This window comes from Quercus lobata, chromosome 5 (genome assembly GCF_001633185.2).
Source record: "Quercus lobata isolate SW786 chromosome 5, ValleyOak3.0 Primary Assembly, whole genome shotgun sequence".
Taxonomy (NCBI): domain Eukaryota; kingdom Viridiplantae; phylum Streptophyta; class Magnoliopsida; order Fagales; family Fagaceae; genus Quercus; species Quercus lobata.
Genome location: NC_044908.1, coordinates 30,502,343 through 30,524,279, shown reverse-complemented (window position 1 = coordinate 30,524,279; position 21,937 = coordinate 30,502,343). Strand labels below are relative to the sequence as shown.

At 35.3% G+C, this 21,937-nt stretch overlaps 1 protein-coding gene across 2 annotated transcripts; it reads left to right on the top strand.

Annotated features, from left to right (window-relative positions):
- Positions 1 to 3,230: 3,230 nt before the first annotated feature.
- LOC115988724 (plant UBX domain-containing protein 7-like) lies at positions 3,231 to 19,518 on the top strand. 2 transcript variants are annotated; one of them, XM_031112337.1, is made up of 7 exons: positions 3,231 to 3,585; positions 5,112 to 5,213; positions 7,506 to 7,601; positions 7,694 to 7,762; positions 8,830 to 8,970; positions 9,136 to 9,239; positions 19,090 to 19,518. In XM_031112337.1, exons 3-6 carry the CDS (start codon positions 7,518 to 7,520, stop codon positions 9,235 to 9,237), a joined length of 396 nt encoding a protein of 131 aa, XP_030968197.1. In that variant the 5' UTR covers positions 3,231 to 3,585; positions 5,112 to 5,213; positions 7,506 to 7,517; the 3' UTR covers positions 9,238 to 9,239; positions 19,090 to 19,518. The 2 variants fall into 2 exon arrangements, with proteins under 2 accessions (XP_030968197.1, XP_030968196.1); XM_031112336.1 differs by lacking the exon at positions 19,090 to 19,518 and adding an exon at positions 4,921 to 4,975 and having other exon boundaries at positions 9,136 to 9,581.
- The last annotated feature ends 2,419 nt before the right edge of the window (positions 19,519 to 21,937 follow it).

Here is a 21,937-nt window from a genome sequence, read left to right as displayed (position 1 = left end):
GAAGACAACCATGGTGAATCTCTAGCAAAGAACAGAGTTTGCAAGCCTCCATGATCAAACCAATACTCTGATTTTTTTTATTCTTTCTCATAAACCCATATGAGATTGTTCCTCACACAAAAATCAAATTCATTGTATAGATCTGGAAGTGAGTGGGCTCCTTTGCTTTTTATCTATTATTTTGTTGTAGAAAATAAAAAATTGAACTGATGGGGTGGGCTAGGATCTTTGTGAGTTTGGGTTTTTTTTTTTTTTTGGATGATGGGTATTTGGCCAAGAAGACAACCATGGGTAGATGCGTTATCTCAACTGTGGGTAGACAAATGTGGCCAAGAAGCACTATTGTTGGTGTTGGAAGGGGCTGAGATTATTTTTATGCATGACCATGGGTGGTGGTCTTGTGATTTTTTTTTTTTTTTTGGGTGTACCAGAATAAGAGTTGGTGGCTGACAAGATCCACTATCGTCATCTTCTCTAGGTGGCAATGGTGGTGGAATCCAGTTGTGGCTGGGTAAATAAAATTTTCTTTTCTTTTGGATTTGGAACGTGAGTTGGGAGGTAGAGGAGAATAGGAGATTGACTTTATTTAATGGTTTACAATTCATTTTAAGAAAGTTTTGATTTTTTTTTTTTTTTCCATAAAAACTTTCTTTAAATAAATTGTTAACCATTGTTCTAAGGGTATCTGTTAGCATTTCCATTTTTTTTTTTTTTTTAAGAAGAGAAGTAACTACAACTTGAGAGCGCAATGATTTATTTCCAAAGAACAAAATGATTTGTGTTGTGTAGTATATTTGCTTTCTAACATGTAATTAGATCCAAATTTTTTTTTTTGAGAAACAAACACATAGACACAAGGGAGAGGAAAATGGGTTCTAATACAAAGGTACACCACAACTCCACTCAAAAGCCATAGTAACTTATAAGGAAGGGTGAGACAAGTTATAGTACGCGCAACACACTCTCTTAAGCAATGTGGGACAATTACCCATTCTTTGCAATTGAAATATGGATGGTTATGTGTATGGAATTGATGGTTATTAGGACTAAAGTAGAGAGTGGGAATTATGACCTCATGTCATAGTTTCAATTGGCTTTTCGTGTGTAAAAATGTATGCATTAAGTGTGCACCAAATATTTGCCTTTGTATAATCATATAATAGTGATATCTAATTCATGTACTTGAAATCAAATTCTCATTTTCTTTCAAATCTCTTCGATATGGTTTTCTATGTCAAATCCAAAAATGTGCCATGGTCTACTCCTTGCACACATTGTAAGGACTAAGGTGTAAAGGAAAAAAAAAAAAAAAAAACTTTTTGCACCTAAAGGAAAAAGGGCAGAAGTTAAAAAAGCAACAACCATGCTTTAGTTATTCAAAAAGGTTTAAAACATAGTGTGGATATCTCTAATTCTTTTTCTTTCTTTTTTTTTTTTTTTAATTTTTATAAAAAATAAAGAACACTTCTTTTAAAAAAAAAAATTATCTATATATCTCGAATATCCATTGGCTTAACAAGGTATTATTCATAGAGTAATTATAAATTTACATTATACTATTAATATTAATATAAAAAATATGTTGCACATATTTATTTAATATGTGAAGTTATTTTGATAAGAGTGTTTGTAGCAAATTTGAAATTTAGTAGTAGTGGTTTAATGGATGTGAAGTTATTTTGTAGTGGGTTGTTTAAAAGTTAGAAATATAATTTTACTTAATTGTCCTCTAATTTTGTCTAGGTGTAAGGGTATTTTGAAAAAAAAAAAAAAAAATTCGGTCCAAACAGGGACAATCCCTTAAATAATAGTATAGATATAAGTCAACTACAAATTTTTCTTATTAATATTATAAGAGTAAGGGTAAATTACAAATTACACCTCTAAAGTTAGGGGTGTTTGGATTTTAGATTCTAAAATTTCAGAGTTTGAATTTTACCCCTAAAATTTTAGAATGTAAAATACAATACTTTTAAATTCTAAAATATTAGATATAAAGTTTAAATACAACAAAATTTCAAGGGGGTAAATTTTAAATTATAAAACTTTAATATATAAAATTCAAACACCTTAAAAGTTAAACAAACTTGAGGGCGTAATTTGCAATAGATTTTATTGTTTTTTGATTGAAAGTGTTAGAGCATCCACAGCAGTGGATCTAAATTTTTAGCTTTTTAGTTTTACAAAAAGTCATTTTATCTATTTTACCTTCTCACACTCTACAGCAGTGGAGCTATTTTACATTTTAATACAATAAAATAATATAAACACTACAATAAAACAATATTTCATTCAACCACCAACACACCACCACAACCACCACTAAACCCATAAAAATCACTGTACAATCACATCTCCACTGTGCCCATCAAAACCAGTGAAAAACAAAACAAAAACACAGGAAAAATCAACACAGCCAAACCAGTGAAGAAGAACAAAACAAAAACCCACAAACCCACACTATTCATCTTTATCTCTGTCTTCTCCCTTTCTTCCCTCTCTTCAACCCACAAACCCTCACGGCACCACCACCACTCACTGCTATGACAAGCCAACCCAGCCACCAACTCACAACCAATCCATGGCAAAACCCACCATCGATCTGCCACCAGCCACGATCCACCACCACAAACCCACAAAACCCATGTTCTTCACCAATCAACACACCGCCACTAATTACCAATCCAAACTGTCAAAAGCCAACACAAGCCAACTACAAACTCATCCACACCCGAACCCACCACAAAATCTAGCAACCCACGACCACGACCCACCCAAAAAGGGGAGGCACGACGGCGATCTACCTAGCAGCACAGCGGCAATCCATCTAGTGGCACGACACGATCCATCGCAGCATGACGGTGACCCATCAGCGGCAAGACGGCGATCCATCTAGCGGCACAATGGTGATCCTCGGTGTGACGACAATCCATCCAACAGTGGTGCGATGGCGATCCTTGGTGTGATGGCGACCCATCAGCGGCAAGACGGCAATGATTTAATTAGAGAGGCACGAGAGAGAGAAGCTCAATGAAGATCGGCGAAGCAGAGAGTAAATGAGGGAGAGAAAAAAAATGAGAAGGAAAGAGGAAGAAAGAAGAGAAGCCGGAGAGAGAGAGAGAGAGAAAAAGAAAAAAAGAAAAAATGTTTTTTTAATAGAAAAGGAGAGAGAAACTTAATAAAATAATATATATTTTTTAGCTCTCATGAACAGTGCACATCTATTTATAAATGTGCACCGTAGCAATGGAGCTTAGCTCTACTGCTGAGTGCTGATTTTAGGGTTGAGGAGCTAAAATATAGCAATATAGCTATATAGTACCACTGCTATGAGTGCTCTTGTTAGTTTATATAAACCTTTCCCTCCGTCTCTGCATTCATGATTTCATTCAGTTGTTTCATTACTATTCCTAGGCTAAGAGAGATCTCTCGGCAGTCAGGTTTGTGAGAGAAAAACAAAACAAAAAGAGAAGAGAAGCTATGGAGGAAGGACTGCTCTCTGCTTCTGATAAGCAGAGCATGGTCTCGTTTTTTCTAGAGATAGCCGTTGGCCAGACCGCCGATACCGCTATTCAGTTCTTGTAGGTCGCATTTATTTTATATTTGATATTGATATCTGATTTCTTTGATAATAAAGTTTACATCTTTGGCACTGAGGGACTGAATACTCTTCTGGTTTTTTTTTTTTTTAATAGAAAATTTGGGTTTCGATTGTACTGTGTGTTTTGAATTTTGGGATGGAGATTGCAATGTGGGTTTATTAGATTTTGGTGATTTGTGTATTATTTATCAAGCTTTACTTTTGAGACAATGAATTTTTCTTATGTTAAAAAAAAAAAAAATACCAATAGTTTCTGTTGTCTGACATGATCACTAGAATGAAAGGCTCGAACTTTATATTATGTTATCTTTTATACTATATGATTTCAATTATTTGAGATTTAGCACACTCAAACTTGGTTGTCTGCTTATTGAAAAATATACACATATAAAGTGGGTTCCAGTTAGCTCAACTGGTAAAATTTCTAATGGTTTGTATAAGAGATTTGGGGTTCAATCCTTGTTTACACCAAAAATTGATTGATGTCTTGGTCTGATGATAAAGAACTATCATCAAGAGCAGATGTCATAGGTTGAAACTCTCTCCCAAAAAAAAAAAAAAAATCACACATATCAATAAATAAATAAACAGATATATATTTATTTATAAAATATGCAGGGAACCTTTTTAAAGAAGAGCTTTTGGACTCTCTAGCTAGTAAAACTTATTGGCAATTGACCCCACTTGCTAGAACTAGTTGTAAAGTAATGCAGGGGCGTTCACCTCTAACGAGCTAAGCAGTTTATACTCATGCTTAGGTGCATGAAAAATATACACCAATGTTTAGGCATTCTTTTAGTTGATCTATTTTTTGCTAGGTAAACTATTACTTTTTTTTATATTGATTCACAAAAGTTAAAACAATGAAGGGCATGATAAATTGAGAGGTGGAAGACATACTCTCACCTTCACCTTAGATAGGATGGCAAAAAAGCTAGGTGCAGCTGAGACTAATTAATTCATAAAAATGGTTTTTGATTGTAACATAGACACATGGGGTTTTGAAACCACGATTTGACCCTTTTATCATATATATATTTGTAGTGCATTGGGTATGACCCTTTTAAAAGATTTTTAGAGCCAACTCAAGTAGGAATTTTTAAGCTGACTTTAGTAATTACATGCCAGTATTTGGGAATACCATTAGTTTAGGTTATTTATTTATGTTCTCTTGATCTCTTTTGATTGATATAAATTATTTTAAATTTTACTGTTGTGTTCGGTATCTAGTTTCTTGAACTATATGAATGGTTGTTTGCTACCAATGTCTTTGAATTGAAGAAGGTATGGAACTGAATGGTGGAGCCTTGTGGTAACAGGCCACGCATTGGAAGCTTGAGGAAGCTATTCAGTTGTTCTTTGTGGGTAATGAAGGTGGGCCAGTAGCAGCTTCATCACAATCTCTAGCAGCGGAAATTTATTTAATTCTTTTTAATACTGTGATTTTTAATTGATTAAATTTTAGATGATTGGTTTAGATTATAACAGTAGCTTTTGTTTATTGATTCAGTAATTTGGAGAGGGACACAAGAAATGAAAATGTTGGAGATGAAGTGCGCCCTCCTTTACCTGTTATAAGGGAAGCTCTTTATGATGATGCAATGTTGTATCAGTATGTTTTCTTTCTCCAGCCTTGATCATTGAACTGAAACCTTTCCATACAATTTCAATTGCGGCAATGATTTTATTTTATTTTTCCAAATTTGTGTCCTCTATGGTTGTCTTTTTATGTTATAATCAGGGCTTGCCTTGGTTAACTTTTGTATGTACCTCATTTGTGAATCAAGCTTTTCCTTTTTTGTTTAAAAATGCTGCAAAATAGCTTCCATTTGTGCCATGATTTGCAAAATCCCCTGAAATTTAAATTGACTTTGCATTTGCATCAACAAGGCATCAATAAATTACACATTGAGTGAATTGAATGTAGGAGAAACTGGACTTGCATATAATATTCTTCAATTTAACATTTTCCTTGTTCTTCCCTTCAACTCCAATGTTTTGGCGTAAAATATTATTATTATTATTATTATTATTATTATTTTTTTTTTTTTTATGACGTAGGAGAACTTCACTCAGATTAGTTGCACGTCACAAAGCATATACCATAAAATTTTTAATAGATGAAATCTTACTAGCAAATTAATTTTCTTTGTGTAAACATTATAAAAAAAAGGCATGTAAAATTTATTTCTTAATAGGATTATAGGAAGAACATACTATAGAGGGCTTTTAATCCCTAAAAATTTGTGAGTCATTATTTTTCTTCATTTTTTTTAATGTTAGTCAAGATTGGTTTAGTCATGATTCTCTTCTATTTTATGTTTTAACACCTAAGAGGTTCTGTTTTTATGTATCATGACAGTTTTAATGGATTTCTTGTGCCATCAATGTTCAGGACGATTAGTCCTGTTTGCATTTTTATATTTGTCTCGTAATGAAAAATGGTGGACAATGGTATTTCTTTATGCCATTCTTTTAGTATGTGAGTGTTCCAGCACTTATATGTGTTTTTTCACTTCTATACTATATTTGTTCACCGCCTCCTATCATTTTGTTGCAACTTGACATGCAGTGTCGCCTTCTTGTTTTATTTATTTTATCTTGGACTGGTTTGTTTATTATCCATTCATTAAGATGCAATTTTCTTTGTTATTTTCATGTAGAACACACCATAATTTTGATGAGGAAATGAAACACTCTGGGGTCTGGGAATCAGACCAAGGTTCTTTGTCTACATCAGAGAACCATCAAGATAGTCTTGCTTCTTTATATCGTCCTCCCTATCATCTGATGTTTCATGGGTCCCTTGAAAAGTTACATGTGCATGTTTTCACACTATAAACTTTAATCTTATATGACATGAGTGACCATTACTAGTTATATTGGCATTTAAGTAGTACTAGCTTTTTAGCACATTTTGTTAGCATGTGTTGGATAGGTATATTTTCTGTGTGATAAGCGTTTTTGCATCAGTGATAAAAACATGTTAATTTCTTCTTCTTTTTCATTCTCTCTCTTCCCCCCCTCCCCTTCTTTTTTTTCCATTTAATTAGTGAATTTGTGTTAGTTTGGCACAGAAACCTTATTGTTTAGTTTGATGTGAGCCATGAGCTTTTTGTTATGCATGTCATCAAACATCATTTAGTTGTTATGTAGGGCAGATTGTGCTTGCCTACATTATTTGCTGACTTGTGCAACACTAGTTCCAAAACAATTTTAAAAAAAGGCAGCTAGAAAGTCTCTTGGAGTAATTGTTGCTTTTAGCATAGCATTCGAATTATCAGTGCATGGTTTTGAATTCCTCAGATTTAGTGGTTTGACATACAAACCGCAACTTGATAAAATCCTGTTTTCTTGTGAGTTGCTTTGTTATGTTTTTCTTTTTTTTTTATGGGCTACATTCAGTGAGGTCTATCAATCAACAGTTGCAATTATATATCTCAATCCTATATAATAGTTTTATTGCTAGGCTCACACAATCCTATATAATCTGTTTATTATGAACTTACCTTATTATATGATTAAAAAGGTTGGTGAAAAGTTGGCTCTTTGCCTTCTGGACACCTCCATGGATGATCCATTATGCTTTCGTCTCAACATTTTGCTATGATTGCCCTAAACAACATTTTCTACTTATGGTATCTTAATCCAATTTTGCTAGTTTCCAGGCCTTTTATATCTTTTGATTTTGAAGCAAATTGCTTATAAGCCTTTTATTATCTTATCTATGAAAATTTTTTTTCCTGATTTTATTTAGTGACCTATCAGGACATGAAATAGTACATTACTAATTTTTTGAGCTTGATTTTAAATTCAAAGTATTTTAGTTAATTGAAGTACCAATGAATCTGTGGTTATGCAGACCTTGATCTTTAACTAGTTTTTTTGTTTGTTTTTTTTTAAGACTTATCTACAAATGCAGGCGAAAAATGCTGCTGCTTCTTATGACAAATGGCTCCTCGTGAACTTGCAATTGACCAAAGAGTTCACCTCTCATATGGTAGTTTCTAAATTTTTAGTTTGTCTGTTTATTATTATTGTTTTTTTGTGTTGACACATACTCTCTTGGAATCATTAAATTTCTTTGTGAAGCTTAATCAGGATACATGGTCAAATGAAGCTGTTTCTCAAATTATTATGTCCAATTTTTTCTTCTGGCAGGTCTGTAATTTCTTGATAGACTTAAGTGTTCTTATACGAGATTCTCTTCTGATTTTTCATAAATTTTTGCAGGATGTTCCCTCTGATATGGTTTCTAATCTGATATTGTTTGGGTACTTTTTCCCAAGAAGCCCTGTTAATTGCCTTTTTTTTTTTTTTCAAATTAAAAAAAAAAAAAAAAATTTCCAAGAAGCCCTGTCCAGGTCTGCTGGAAATTGCCTTTTTTGGGTGAAGGCCAATTTTTAGATTCATTGAACTGTGTGTGTGTGTGTGTGTGGCTTGAGAGATCATATAGGAAGATGAATTCAACGCCTGTAATTTAAAGAACTAAAGGGAATGGTGGTTTAGGTGGGCAGCTTAACTTCGACCTATTACAAAGGTATTGATTAATATTAAAGTGGAGTCAGTTATCATCACATAGTTCAATTTCTTTGGTTTCTATGGGAATTAACTTGACCCTCTTGTCACGTCAGAAAAAGAAAATCTTCTCCATCATGTTATATTTAAAAATAATAGATGCCTTTGTGCCACGTGATTACTTGTCCTATGTGTATAATAGGTTTCTAATTCAAGATCATATGGCGAACTTTTTTCTTTGTATATATAAACAATTGATGTTCTCTTATGGGCAATTTATGTATGACTCTAGAGAGGCAATTGAGAGGGGTGGTCAGTAACCGGCTTCTTTTATGTTAATGATATCTTCTGATATCTTGGAAGTTTAGGTTGTTGAAAATTATATAAACCTTTTTTCCCCTATCTGCAAACAGACAATATCAGATTTGTTTTAGATAATAGTAATTGACATATTGAACTGTAATAATATGTTTGGATTGTCAGTTGCATTTGCCATTGAAGCCACTCTAGTTAATCTAGAATACTTTATGGCTCAAATATTGATGACCTCTATGATAAGTTGTAGATTGATTTGATGGTTGTGAGAATCTTTGCTGCTGATTTGGATGTTGTCTATTGTGGACTTTGAAATTTTGGATATATATATCTTTTTATTTCTAGTAATATTCACTGTCTGTACTTAATCACTCAGATCTTGTTTGTGAATATAGGTGTATGATGATACAACTGAAGGTAGAAAGGTTTGCATGTATAAGCTGGATTATTTTCCTGTAGTGCTTGTCATTGACCCCATAACTGGTCAGAAAATGCGTTCCTGGTGTGGAATGGTTCAACCTGATCAATTGCTGGAGGTATGCGTTATGGGGATGCATATTCTTGCATTTTTGGGGCTTAGCTTGATAAAAAAAAAAAATGTCACATTTGGAAGGGGCTAAGGATTGTTGTATAGAAAAATTTGCACCCAAGTTTGAGTTGTACTGCATTGCTAATCATAGAAAGTTTCATGTCATTTGTAGGATCTGTTATCATTCATGGATGGTGGCCCCAAAGATCATCACATAATTCTCTCTAATAAACGCCCAAGAGAAAGTTCTTTTGACTCCTCATCAAAGCAGTAAAGGTATGTAAGGGTTTCAATGCTCTGACTTCACAAAAAGAGTAATGATGAAATACAGCTTTTTGTTATTTTCTAATACATTAACTGATGCAAAAAATAATAACCAAAAATTTGTAAGGTGACTTTAATTGCTAGAGTGTCTGTTGGTTAAGGAGGGTGAAAAAATGGGAGATGAGAAAATGTAAGAAGGTTAGAAAAGAAATCAATTTTTGGTAGGATAGAAAAGTGAGAGGATATAAAATAGTAGTAAATTTCTTTTGTTTAGTTTAGAAGAAAAAATGAGAGGAAGTGTGACTTGTACTAATTCACTTATATGTCCCTTTTATCCTATTGTTTGAAGATATAACAATGAATAACATTATTATGAAAATGATGTATTTCATGATTACATCAACAAATGAATTAATGTGCATATTTTAGTTTAATTATGGTTTCTTGTAAATATAATTAAAATCGATTCCATTTAAGATTATAATTACTATTATACTCTCAAATTTATATATATATATATATATATATGTATATTCTTTCACAAAATTTGAAGAGAGAGAGAGAGAGAGAGAGAGAGAGAGAGAGAGAGATTTGATAGTTTTAGACCCCTTAAAACCAATTGATTTAACCTAGGTAATTAGCCAAGTTGTTATTTAGTCCAATTAAACAAGTCTAGGTTATCACAATAACAAAGATCAAATCATGCAAAGTAGCGAAAAATAAATAATACAAGATATGATCACCTAGAAAACCAAACCGGTAAAAACCTGGGGAGGATTTGACCTAACTATCCTCAAGGTAAACCTGAATCCACTATCTTGAAAGAATCCAAATTCATACAATAAGACTTACAAGTCCTCATGCTCGACTTCTTATTACTACTAACTAGTATAACTTACTGACACGATTACGTGCAAACTCCGAATTCACGGACTTTTTCTTTCTTGGATTTACCACCAGATACAAGTACACCCACTTGTGTTTTCTTTAAATTTCAATGGTAGCAACTGAGTTGATCATCAAGGTGTAGATAAATCTTCTCATTAAAAACCCTAAACTTGTGTAAAGGAAAACTCCTCTAGATCTCACAAGAGATTTACACAAACCGCAATATGAGCAACATTAAAACGTGGTTAGGGTTTGCCTTTTATACTTATGATAAATAAGAAACCCTAAAAATGTTTTAAAACAACTAGGGCTAAGTTGGAAAATTCTGCAGAAAAACATTCTGCCCAAGTTTCGATCAATTGAGCCTAAGTTTCAATCGATCGAGTCAGGCCGAAATGCATTAATATTTTCTACATTAAGCTCGATTTCAACTTTACATAAATGCACAACTTTGAGCAAGACTAAAACACTTCTAAAGACATTGTTTTGATCATAGTTTGCCAATAATACAAATTAGAGTTCTAAATACATAAAATCTTAAATCTTTAGAACCTAACAAACTCTCCCTTTGGCAATTCGTGACAAAACACAACTAGAAACTCAAAGTTTACAAAATAAAAAGCCCTTTACAAAAATAATGCTCATAAAACAAATTCAATCCTAACTACTATCCATCAGTTGCAAGTGTAAACAACAGCTCAATTGAATCAACCTGTATATTTACTGAAACACTAAACAAAATGCATAACTGCATGTGTGGAAATAATATAAATAAACAAATTAAATTCTTGATTTCAAACAACACACAATAAAGACATATATCAATGAATACCTCATAAATATAAATCAATAAATAGTTTGAAACAAGAAACAAAAAAAACAACACTCCCCCTAACATGAATATCCCATAAAAAACATGGCAAGAGTTAAAAAGGTAAAATACAAAGTGAAGTACTTAGATACAATCTAAACTCCACAAGTTCTAACCAAAAAAAATATACTCCCTCTGAAAGCAAAAATTCTACAAAGTACTCCCAATTTTTGTGACGGAATGCCAAAGAGCAAACAAAAACCATCATCAAAAGGGAGGTAGTCTAAACTGTGCCAACTCCGAACGCAAGGCACAGATCTCATTGAGCACGTCCACCAAAATCTGTCTATGAGCCACCTAAACGGTCAAGACATGATCTAACTATGTCAAATGTCTGAATCATTCGAAGCAGTCGGTGGAGGAACATCAGCATCAGCAGCAGCACCCGATGTCTCAGTAGCATCAGCACCTGTAGAAGAGGGAGGAGGGGGAACAGCACTAAATGACGCACCTTTAGGACGTGAAGGAGCAACTCTCAAGTGAGTAGCCCTCTGTCTAAGAAATGTGGCACCTATGGGAGCAACAACATGCATAGGCTCACCAGATGGGAAACCATCTAGACCTAAAAAAAGCAAAATCCTATGAATGAAAATAGGATGAATAAGCGCATGCCCTATGGTAGAACTCCTATGAACCTCGTTCAAGGAACGAAGGATCAAATAAGGAAAACTGATAGATGCTCTAGAAACAAACGCATACAAAAACACTCAGCACTCTAAAGGGATGGTGTAGAAGTGAGAAATAGGCTACAACGAATGACACGCTATCCTAAAGAAAAGATAGGCAGTCTTGGTAAGTTCAGCGGACGTGATCTGATGATCAGAACCCCACTGGATAGATGACCCAGTGATGTAAGACATGACAACATCTAATGAGGGTGACTCATCATAGGGATAGTCAAGCTCCCGAATAACTGAAACCCCAAGAGCCTCAGCCACTACCCGAGGGGTAATGGTGAACTCAACAGCTCGTATTCAACTCCTAACAAGGGTGTTGGAATCATAGACGTGACAAGAGAGTGGCTTGAACATAGAGGTATTAACACAAAAACCCCAAGATTTGGAAAACCACTTGATCAATTTGAAAGATATTGACGAATTGATCATTATTCATGATAGAGTTTAGAAATTAATGACCAAATACATCAATTTAACAAGCCAATTTCATCAATTTAACCCAAATTGAACAAAATCCGCAATTCGGATCAATTTCATACCCTAGAATTTCCAATTTTTCAAAAACCATAAAATTGATCAAATTAACCAAGAAGGATCATTAATATAACAATATAGAGACATAACCCAATGCTCAATTTCAAAAAACATGGCTTGAAACATAAAAAACCCCAATCATGAATAGTTCCGAAAATACCCAATGCAATGCATGAAAAATGCATGAAAACATGAAATAAAATGCAAAAGGAAGGGCAAAAAGGACTTACCAGCCTTGGAAGACAAAAATCTTGCAAAAATTTCAGAAGAAAACGACAAAAAATCCTTGGTGGAGCCTTAGCCAAGTCAGAGAGAGAGGAAAGTTTGAAAAACTTTTGAAAAAGTGCGCCTTTGAAAAAGATAATCTGACTTTAAAATAAAAAAACATGTTTTACGAGTTTCGATTGATCGAAAATCAGTCTCGATCGATCGAAACAGATAGAGGCTTTAATAAAACAATTTGAAAAAAATTCGATCGATCGAAAATCAGTTTCGATCGATTGAAACAGTTAGAGGCTCTCTCAAACATATTTAAAAAATTTCGATTGATCGAAAAATAGAATGGATTGATCGAAATGGGCAGAGACTTACTAAATTTGAGGAAAAACACAGTTTTTAAAAAAACATTTAGAATCAATTCAAAACATTGAAATTTAAGGATAAAATGCATGAGTATGTGATGATGTGATTTTCAAAAACAAGAATTTTAAGCCCAAGTTCCCCAAAAACAAAATTTCTTGCATTCTTCATAAATTTTCAAACAACAAATTAATTTTGCACAAAATTCAAAGTATTTGCAAAACATGGTTGGTCAGACCATAAACACACACAATAACATGTACAAAGTTTAGCAAAGAGTAACTCGTGTAATGTGTGCAACTAGTAAAAACTTGAGATACATGTGAGGTGATATGTGAATAGCAATCAATTACAAAGTCTACAAAATTCATCACAAAGAATTTAAAAGAGACTATCACCTAAAGAGTTACATCATATAACTCTCACATCTCCTAGATCATAAGCTTGCAATTATGTAAATTTCTTGAATTTATGCCTCATAATATACACACCAATTTTAAGTTATGTGAGTTTGGCATCAAACCTAATAGTACGCACCAATTTTAATTTTAAGAATTAAGCAATTTAAACCGACGCTTCACCTTATGTTCTTTTTGTGCATGTGCTATACTTTCTCGAACATAAGATCTTATGATATGCACTAAGGTGTTCATGATTGGCTAGTGAATAGTGGTGAGATAGTTATTTATGCATTTCTCTAAAAGTTCAAGTCCAACATTCAAAAACATGTGACTTCAAGATTAAGACAGAGTAATCAAAAACTATAAACATCTTTCCCACACAATATGCACTGCAAAGTTTCAACTAGTAAAGTGCAATAAGTAAGCTCATCAAAACTAAATAAGGTACAAACGACATGCTATGTGAAAATAAATTGACTAACCTTGTTCTCAAAAACCAAAAAGAATAGTACAAGACAAAATTTGCTATTTTTTCTTCCCTTTTTTTTAAAATTTTTTTTTTATTATTAAAAAAAACACCTAGAATGAAATGTATGAATGTTATGCAATGTAAATCCTAGAAAACAAAAATAAAAACAAAATTAAAGAACAATAGTCACAAAGGGTAAAGCAATGAAGTACAAGGACCATGAAGACCAAGACAGATCAGGGATACAGAATCACACCAATTACTTGACGAAGAGTCTCAAACTTACTTCTATCAAGAGGTTTGGTGAAAATGTCGGCATTTTGACGTTTAGTAGGAATATGCTCAAGACACATAATCTTTCTTTCAACAAGATCCCTAATGAAGTGATACCTAATCTCTATGTGTTTAGTCTTAGAATGTTGAACAGGGTTCTTAAATATGTCAATAGTACTAGAGTTATCACAGTAAACCACCATGGTATCTTGGGATATCCCATAATCAGTTAAAACCTTTTTTATCCAAAGAAATTGTAAGCAACAACTTCCGACAGCAATATATTCCGCCTCGGCAGTAGACAAGAACACAGAATTTTGCTTTTTACTCATCTAAGCAACAAGATTAGCTTCAACATAAAAACACCTACCAGTGGTGCTTTTTTTATCATCAGTATTACTAGCCTAATCAGAATCAGAGAAAGCAGCAAGGGACAGATTAGACTCTTTACTATAGAATAATCCATAATCACAAGTTCCAGTAACATATTTAATTATCCTTTTGACGGCATTTAAGTGTGAAACTTTAGGATTAGATTGAAATCTAGAACAAACACCAACACTAAATGTAATATCAGGCTGATTAGCAGTCAAATATAAAAGACATCCAATCACACTTCTGTATAATGTAACATCAATAGACTCACCTTACGGATCATTTGTTAATTTTGCATTGGCGGCCATTGGTGTTCTGGCATGGGCAGCATTGTCCAGTCTAAATCTCTTGACTAGATTTTTTGCATATTTTGCTTGGTTGATGTAGATCCCTGAGTCCGTTTGCTTCACCTGTAATTCCAAAAAATAAGTTAGTTCACCAACTATACTCATTTCAAACATCGCTTTCAGCTCACCACCTATTACTTATACCTTATGGACCTTCATGCTTCAGGCTTATGGTATTCATTGGGTTATGCCAGGATCGGTGGCGGGATTGTTGTCTTGTTGGCATCAGTGGCTCGGGAAGCACAACTCGAATATTTGGAATTTGATTCTAGGGTGCATAATGTGGACTGTTTGGTTGGAACGGAATCGTCGCTCCTTTGAGAACAAGGAGAAGACGTTGGATGAGTTGAAGGTTTTAAGCCATTGCAGTCTTTTTGAGTGGTCTCATTGTTGGGGTTTTACTGAGTCTTCGTCTCTTCTGGAGTTTTTGTCTTCCCTTAGTTTTTCTATTTGATTTCCCTCTTCCTTGTTTGGCTGTTTGTTTCTTCTGTTTCTTATTGTTCATCATCATGAATATCTTGTATTATTCATCTTTTATTTATTAATAATAGTTCTTATATTACCTATCAAAAAAAAAAAAAAAAAGAATGAGCAAGAGAGTCATTAATAGTACCAAAAACAATATCATCAACATAAATTTGAACTATAACAAAACTGTTCTTATCCTTTCTTTTAGAAACCAAACCATGCTCAGTGAGATATGCAGTCAATCTATCATACCAAACCCGTGGAGCTTGTTTTAAACCATATAGAGCTCTCTTCAATTTATACACATCATCCGGTCTGTGAGGGTTAACAAAGCCTTTAGGTTGTTCAACATATACTTCTTCTTGCAGTATTCTATTCAAGAAAGCACTTTTGACATCCATTTGATATAGCTTGAAGTTCAGATGACTAGCTATAGCTAACAGTATCCTAATGGATTCCAATCTTGCTACCAGAGCAAAGGTCTCATCAAAGTCAATCCCTTCCACTTGTGTGTAGTCTTGAGTAACAAGTCTTGATTTATTTCTGATAACAGTGCTATGTTCATCTGACTTGTTCTTAAAGATCCATTTAGTTCCAATTACATTTACACTCTTTGGTCTAGGAACTAATTCCCACACATCATTCCGAATAAATTGATGAAGTTCTTCATGCATAGAGTTTACCCAATCAGCATCTTGAAGTGTCTCATCTACTTTTTTCGGTTCAAATTGGGATAGATTGCATGAGTGTGTAATTACACTTAAGGCTTTTGACCTTAATTTCATGTGATCATTCAGACTTCCAAATATATTTGAGGAGAGATGATTAAGCTTTACTCTAGAGGAAGAACTTTTAACTAGAGATGTGGATGTACCTTTCTATTCTGATGAAGGACTAAACTCAAGTTGAACCTGTTGAGTCTCATGAACCGGAGTGGATGGTTCAGGACTTAATGGCTCAGAAATTGCATCATTTAACACCATTAGCTCCTTATCACTATGTTTCCCAACATAATCAACATGAAGTGAGTCATTAACCTCTATAGGCTTATCTTGAACTGGAGTAGTACTTTCTAAATGTGCTTCTGGACATACTTCATCATTGATTACAATATTTGACGATTCCATGACAGTTTTGGTTCTTAGATTATACACTCTATATGCTCTACTAGTAAAGGAGTACTCTAGAAAATATCCCTTGTCACTTTTTGCATCAAATTTCTCTAGGTTCTCTCTATCACAGAATGTAACAATCACTACCAAATATCCTGAAATGCTTAACAACCGGCTTCTTTCCTCTCAAGAGTTCATAAGGAGTCTTCTTAGAATTAGGTCTGAAATACCCCCGGTTGAGTGTATGGCAAGCAGTGTTAACTGCTTCTTCCCAGAAAGATTTTGGCAATTTTTTATTGTGCAGCATGACACGTGCCATCTCCTGAACGACCCTATTTTTCCATTCAACTATCCCATTTTGTTGTGGTGTCTTGGGTGAAGAGAACTCTTGACGTGTGCCTTGTTCATTGCAGAAGGTAGTTAGCTTGATATTTTCAAATTCTCTTCCATGGTCACTTCTGATTCTAGCTATCACTGCAATTTCTTACACAGATGTATCATCTTCTCAGGAGCCTCAGTTTTATCTTTCAAAAGCACAACCCAAGTATATCTAGTAAAGTCATTCACAACCATTAGAATATACTTCTTTCCTCCTAAACTCTGAACTTGAGCAGGACCCATAAGATCAATGTGCAATAACTCCAGAGGTCTTGAAGTTTGAACACTAGCCACAGACGGATGTTTAGATTTTATCTGTTTACCTACCTGATATGGTCCACATATGCACTTATCTATCTTCTCAAATTTAGGTAAATCAACAACAGCATCACATTTGGAAATCTTTTCTAATTGCTTATGACTTGCATGCCCCAACCGTTGATGCCACAAATCAACTTGATCAATCTTTGCACTAAAACACTTGTTGCTTATGCTTGGTGTCAATCCACAACAGTTGTCCGCTGTCCTTACACTAACACACATATAGTCACCTCCTCTATCAAGTATCTCACATTTATACTTAGTGAAGAGAACATTCAGTCCATTGTCGCAAATCTGATTGATGCTGAGTAAATTTGCCTTTAGTTCATCAACATACCAAACATCTTTAAAGACCGGTAACCCTAAGATGTCCATAGTTCCAATGCTTTTGATGACAGTTTGCTTCCATCTCCAAAAGTGACTGTCCCAATCTTTCCTTCAAAGAGGATCTTGAATAATCCTTTGTTTCCTGTCATTTGCCTAGAACAACCACTATCCAAATACCAAAGACAAGAATCACGTGCCTTTAAGGCGATTAAGGCAGTATAACACAAATAATTATTACCACATATGATAAGACCAAGACGTTCAAGGAAAGATTTAACAAACTCAACAAGAGACAAATACACAAAGTAAGCAAGTTGATGAATAAGCAAAAAGAATTTCCAAGAATCCATAACAAGGGGGTCAAGGATCAACTCAGTGATCAAAAGAGCAACAACAAAAGAGCAACCCGCTCTGATACCATTTGATAGTTTTTAGACCCCTTAAAATCAATTGATTTAATCTAGGTAATTAGCCAAGTTGTTACTTAGTCCAAATAAACAAGTCTAGGTTATCACAATAACAAAGATCAAATCATGCAAAGCAGCGGAAAATAAATAACACAAGATATGATCACTTAGGAAGCCAAATCGGTAAAAACCTGGGGAGGATTTGACCTAACTATCCTCAAGGTAAACCTGAATTCACTATCTTGAAATAATCGAAATTCATACAATAAGACTTACAAGCCCCCACGCTCGACTTCTCATTGCTACCAACCAGTAGAACTTACTGACACGACCACGTGCAAGTTTCGAATCCATAGACTCCTTCTTTCTTGGATTCACCACCAGATACAAGCACACTCGCTTGTGTTTTCTTTAAACTTCAATGGCAGCAACTGAGTTGATCATCAAGGTGTAGATAAATCTTCTCCTTGAAAGCCCTAAGCTTGTGTAAAGGAAAACTCCTCTAGATCTCATAAGAGATTTACATAAACCGCAATATGAGCAACACTAAAACGTGGCTAGGGTTTGCCTTTTATACTTAGGACAAATAAGAAACCCTAAAAATATTTTAAAACAACTAGGGCTGAGTTGGAAAATTCTACAGAAAAACATTCTGCCCGAGCTTCGATCGATTGAGCCTAAGCTTCGATCGATCGAGCCTAAGCTTCGATCGATCGAGCTAGGCTGAAATGGATTAATCTTTTCTGCATTAAGCTCGATTCCAACTTTACATAAATGCACAACTTTGAGTAGGATTAAAACACTTCTAAACACATTGTTTTGATCATGGTTTGCCAACAATACAAATTAGAGTTCTAAATACATAAAATCCTAAGTTTTTAAAACCTAACAAAATTAAATGGGGAAAGTCATAAATTTCATGGAAGTATGTCTTTTCTCTTGAATTTTTCCTCCCAATTTGGGAAAATGAGTTTTGGTGGGATTGGGTGAAATATCTCCACCCATTCCCCTTTTCCATCCTCCCTCAATTCCACCACATCAAAAAAGGGAAAACTTCCCTTTTCCATCCCTCTAGTTTTTCCCTTAACCAAACATTCCAAACACTTAACATGTGAGAAACATGGTATGAGGTCATTGATTACTATTTTGCAAATCTTTGATATTTTATTTATTAATAACACCTCTCTAGGGTTGGGTCCAAAGGACCCTACCTTGGTGAGGTTCTGCATCATTTAAAAAAAAAAGAAAAAAGAAAAAAAAAAGACACTTTCTCAGGCAGATGTCAACTACTTTATGTTGTTAGTTATAAGTTTTGGCTTTCATTTTGCTTTTTTTGTCTTGTTGTAAAAAGAGATTCATTTGAGACATCTCTTGTTGTTAAAATGAATTGGGTTTCTTCTTGCTGGTCAAATCTATAATGCTCTTGTGATTGCAGATGAAACAAATGAGGAGGACAAGGAAATGTTACATGCATTGGCAGCTTCTATGGAAGGCATGAAAGATTTAAGAGGGAGGACTGCTAAAGACAAAAATGTAACTGTTACTGAAAAGAAAAAAACATGCACCACTAATAAGCTGGCATATCCACCTCTGCCTGAAGAACCCAAGGGCGATAGGAACCTCCTTTGTAGGGTTAGATTCCATCTTCCAGATGGACGCAAAGTCCAGAGAAATTTCTTCCGATCTGATTTGCACGTGGAGGGTAGAGATGATAAGGGAGGATGGTATAGAGATGATAAGGGAGGATGGTATAAAACGGGATGGAGACCTTAAGAAAAGGGATCGGAAATTTGTAAGAGAAAACACTGTAACAGTTTGAACCATTTGTGTAACTTTTTTTCAATCAATATATATTAGAACAGACCTCTTCGGATTGTGCCGAGGACAAATTTATTCATAAAAACCCAGTCTATATCTGTTTGATTGTTAAGAAAACCTAAGCTAATTGTTGTCTCATTCATTAGAGTTTCGTTTTCTAACCCAATATCTACAAATTCATTGTATAGGGTTTATTGGGCTTGAACTTAATCATACCTTGGGTCAAGACCCCAAAACGCCCTTTTACAATTGACATCGTCTGTGGGAACAACTTGTGTGATAGTGAGTGCAATGGTTAATTATGGTAGGATCAGGTCCTCATCAGCAAGACTCCACGGGGTTCCAACGACAAGATGATTTCCTTAATCTCAAATGTAGGAGGGATCGAGAGGGGAGCGTGCACACTACATATACAAGTAGAAGCCATTCTCGAGTTGGAAGTCACATCTCTCAAGAACAAAATAATGGAGCCATGCAATTGGAGATTGACCAGTTAAAGAGGAAGTTGGGCCATGCACGGCGAGAACAGACCCCCTTCAACTCTGACGTTTCCTCTGAGGGTGAAGATGATTCTAGTTATAGGCGAAGGTTAAGAACTCCACTCAGCGAGTCTTTCTCCTATGACGAGCATCATCACAAATGTAGGTATAAAAGCTTGCCTCGTAAAGGCTTGGGAAATGATGCCATGAGTAAGGCGTTGAATCAAATCTCCAGATCACCTTTCATGCGCAAGATAGAGGGCGAAAAACTTCCTCGGCAATTCCATTAGCCCACATTTACCATTTACAATGGTCGGACGAACCCTGTAGAGTATGTGAGCTACTTCAATCAGAGAATGACTATCCATTCAAAGGACGAAATTTTGATGTGCAAGGTGTTCCCATCTAGTTTGGGACTCGTGATGATGAGATAGTTCAATAGCCTGAGGGCAAATTTCATAGATTCCTTCAAGGAGCTCACTCAGGCATTTGGCTCTCGTTTTATTGCATATTGCAGGGTTCCTCGGTCTTTGGAGTCACTACTGTCCTTATCCATGTGAGAAGGGGAGACTTTGAAAACGTACTCAGAAAGATACTAGGAGATGTTCAATGAGATAGATGGTGACTTTGATGACGTGGTCATCAGTACTTTTAAGGTTGGCTTCCCAACCGAGCACGATTTAAGGAAATCTTTGACCGGCAAACTTGTTACCAGTGTGCGCCAACTCATGGACCGGGTTGATAAGTATAAGAGGGTTGAGGAAGATATGGCAGAGGTAAGGAAAGACTAAGGTTATCCCTCAGGAGAGGAGAGATTTCAGGTCAGACCAATACAATAACAACTGACCTCGGAGAGACTTTGCTAAGCAGTTAGGTTCTGCCAATACTCAGGCAGTTAATGCTGTGTTCCGAGAACCTGTGCATCAAGTTCTGGAGAAGATTAAGAATGAGCCATTCTTCAAATGACCAAATAAGATGGCAAAAAACCCTACGAGACGTAATCAAAACTTTCATTGCCAATACCATTAGGACCAGGGACACACCACAGAAGATCGTAGAAATTTATGGGACCATTTAGACCAGTTGGTCTGAGAAGGAAAGTTAAAGCAGCTCTTGTATCATTTCAGTGGTCAGGGGGAACAAACAGGTTCAGCACCCCGGGGAGATGCTTCTTTAAGACCTCCCTTAGGAACTATAAATGTCATCTTTGCTGCCCCAGGAAAGACTGGTTTTGTCCTTTCAGAGTGATGTCTATGGCTCGGCTATCCGTTGAGGACACCAATTCGGAGCCGAAGAGGGCTAGAGTGGATATCTAACCGGTTCTGGGTTTTTCGGATGAGGATAAGATTGGAACCATACAGCCCCATGATGATACTTTGGTGCTCACGCTCAAGATTGAGGGGTCTGACGTGAAGAGGGTGATGGTGGACCAAGGCAGTGGTGTGGAGATTATGTACCCCAACCTATACAAGGGGCTGAATTTGAGACCCGAGAATTTAGCAGCCTACGATTCTCCTTTGGTGAGTTTTGGTAGGAAGATTGTCATTTCAAAGGGTTAGATTAGACTACCCATACAGACTGGTTTAGAAGTGGTGGAGGTGGATTTCTTCGTGGTGGATGCTTATTCCCCCTACACAGCCATTATGGCCAGACCCTAGCTTCATGCCCTAGGAGCCGTCTCCTCTACTTTGCACCAAAAGGTGAAATATCTGTCAGAGGGCCAGGTTAAAGAGATCCTTGGAAGTCAATCCATGACTAGGCAATGCCTAGTAGCTGCCAATTTACATCAGCTCGAGGATGAGTCCTTGGCTTCTACAGAAAAGGGCTTATAGCAATCAAAAACTCTGGTGTTGCTTATCAATGAACCAGTTGAGGAGGCAAAATGTGAAGATTTAGAAAAGGTTGTTATTAGTGATGATCTGGAGAAGTTCTTTTAGATCGAGGCTTAGATACCTCCTTAGGAGAAGGAAGAGTTGAAAAAGTTTC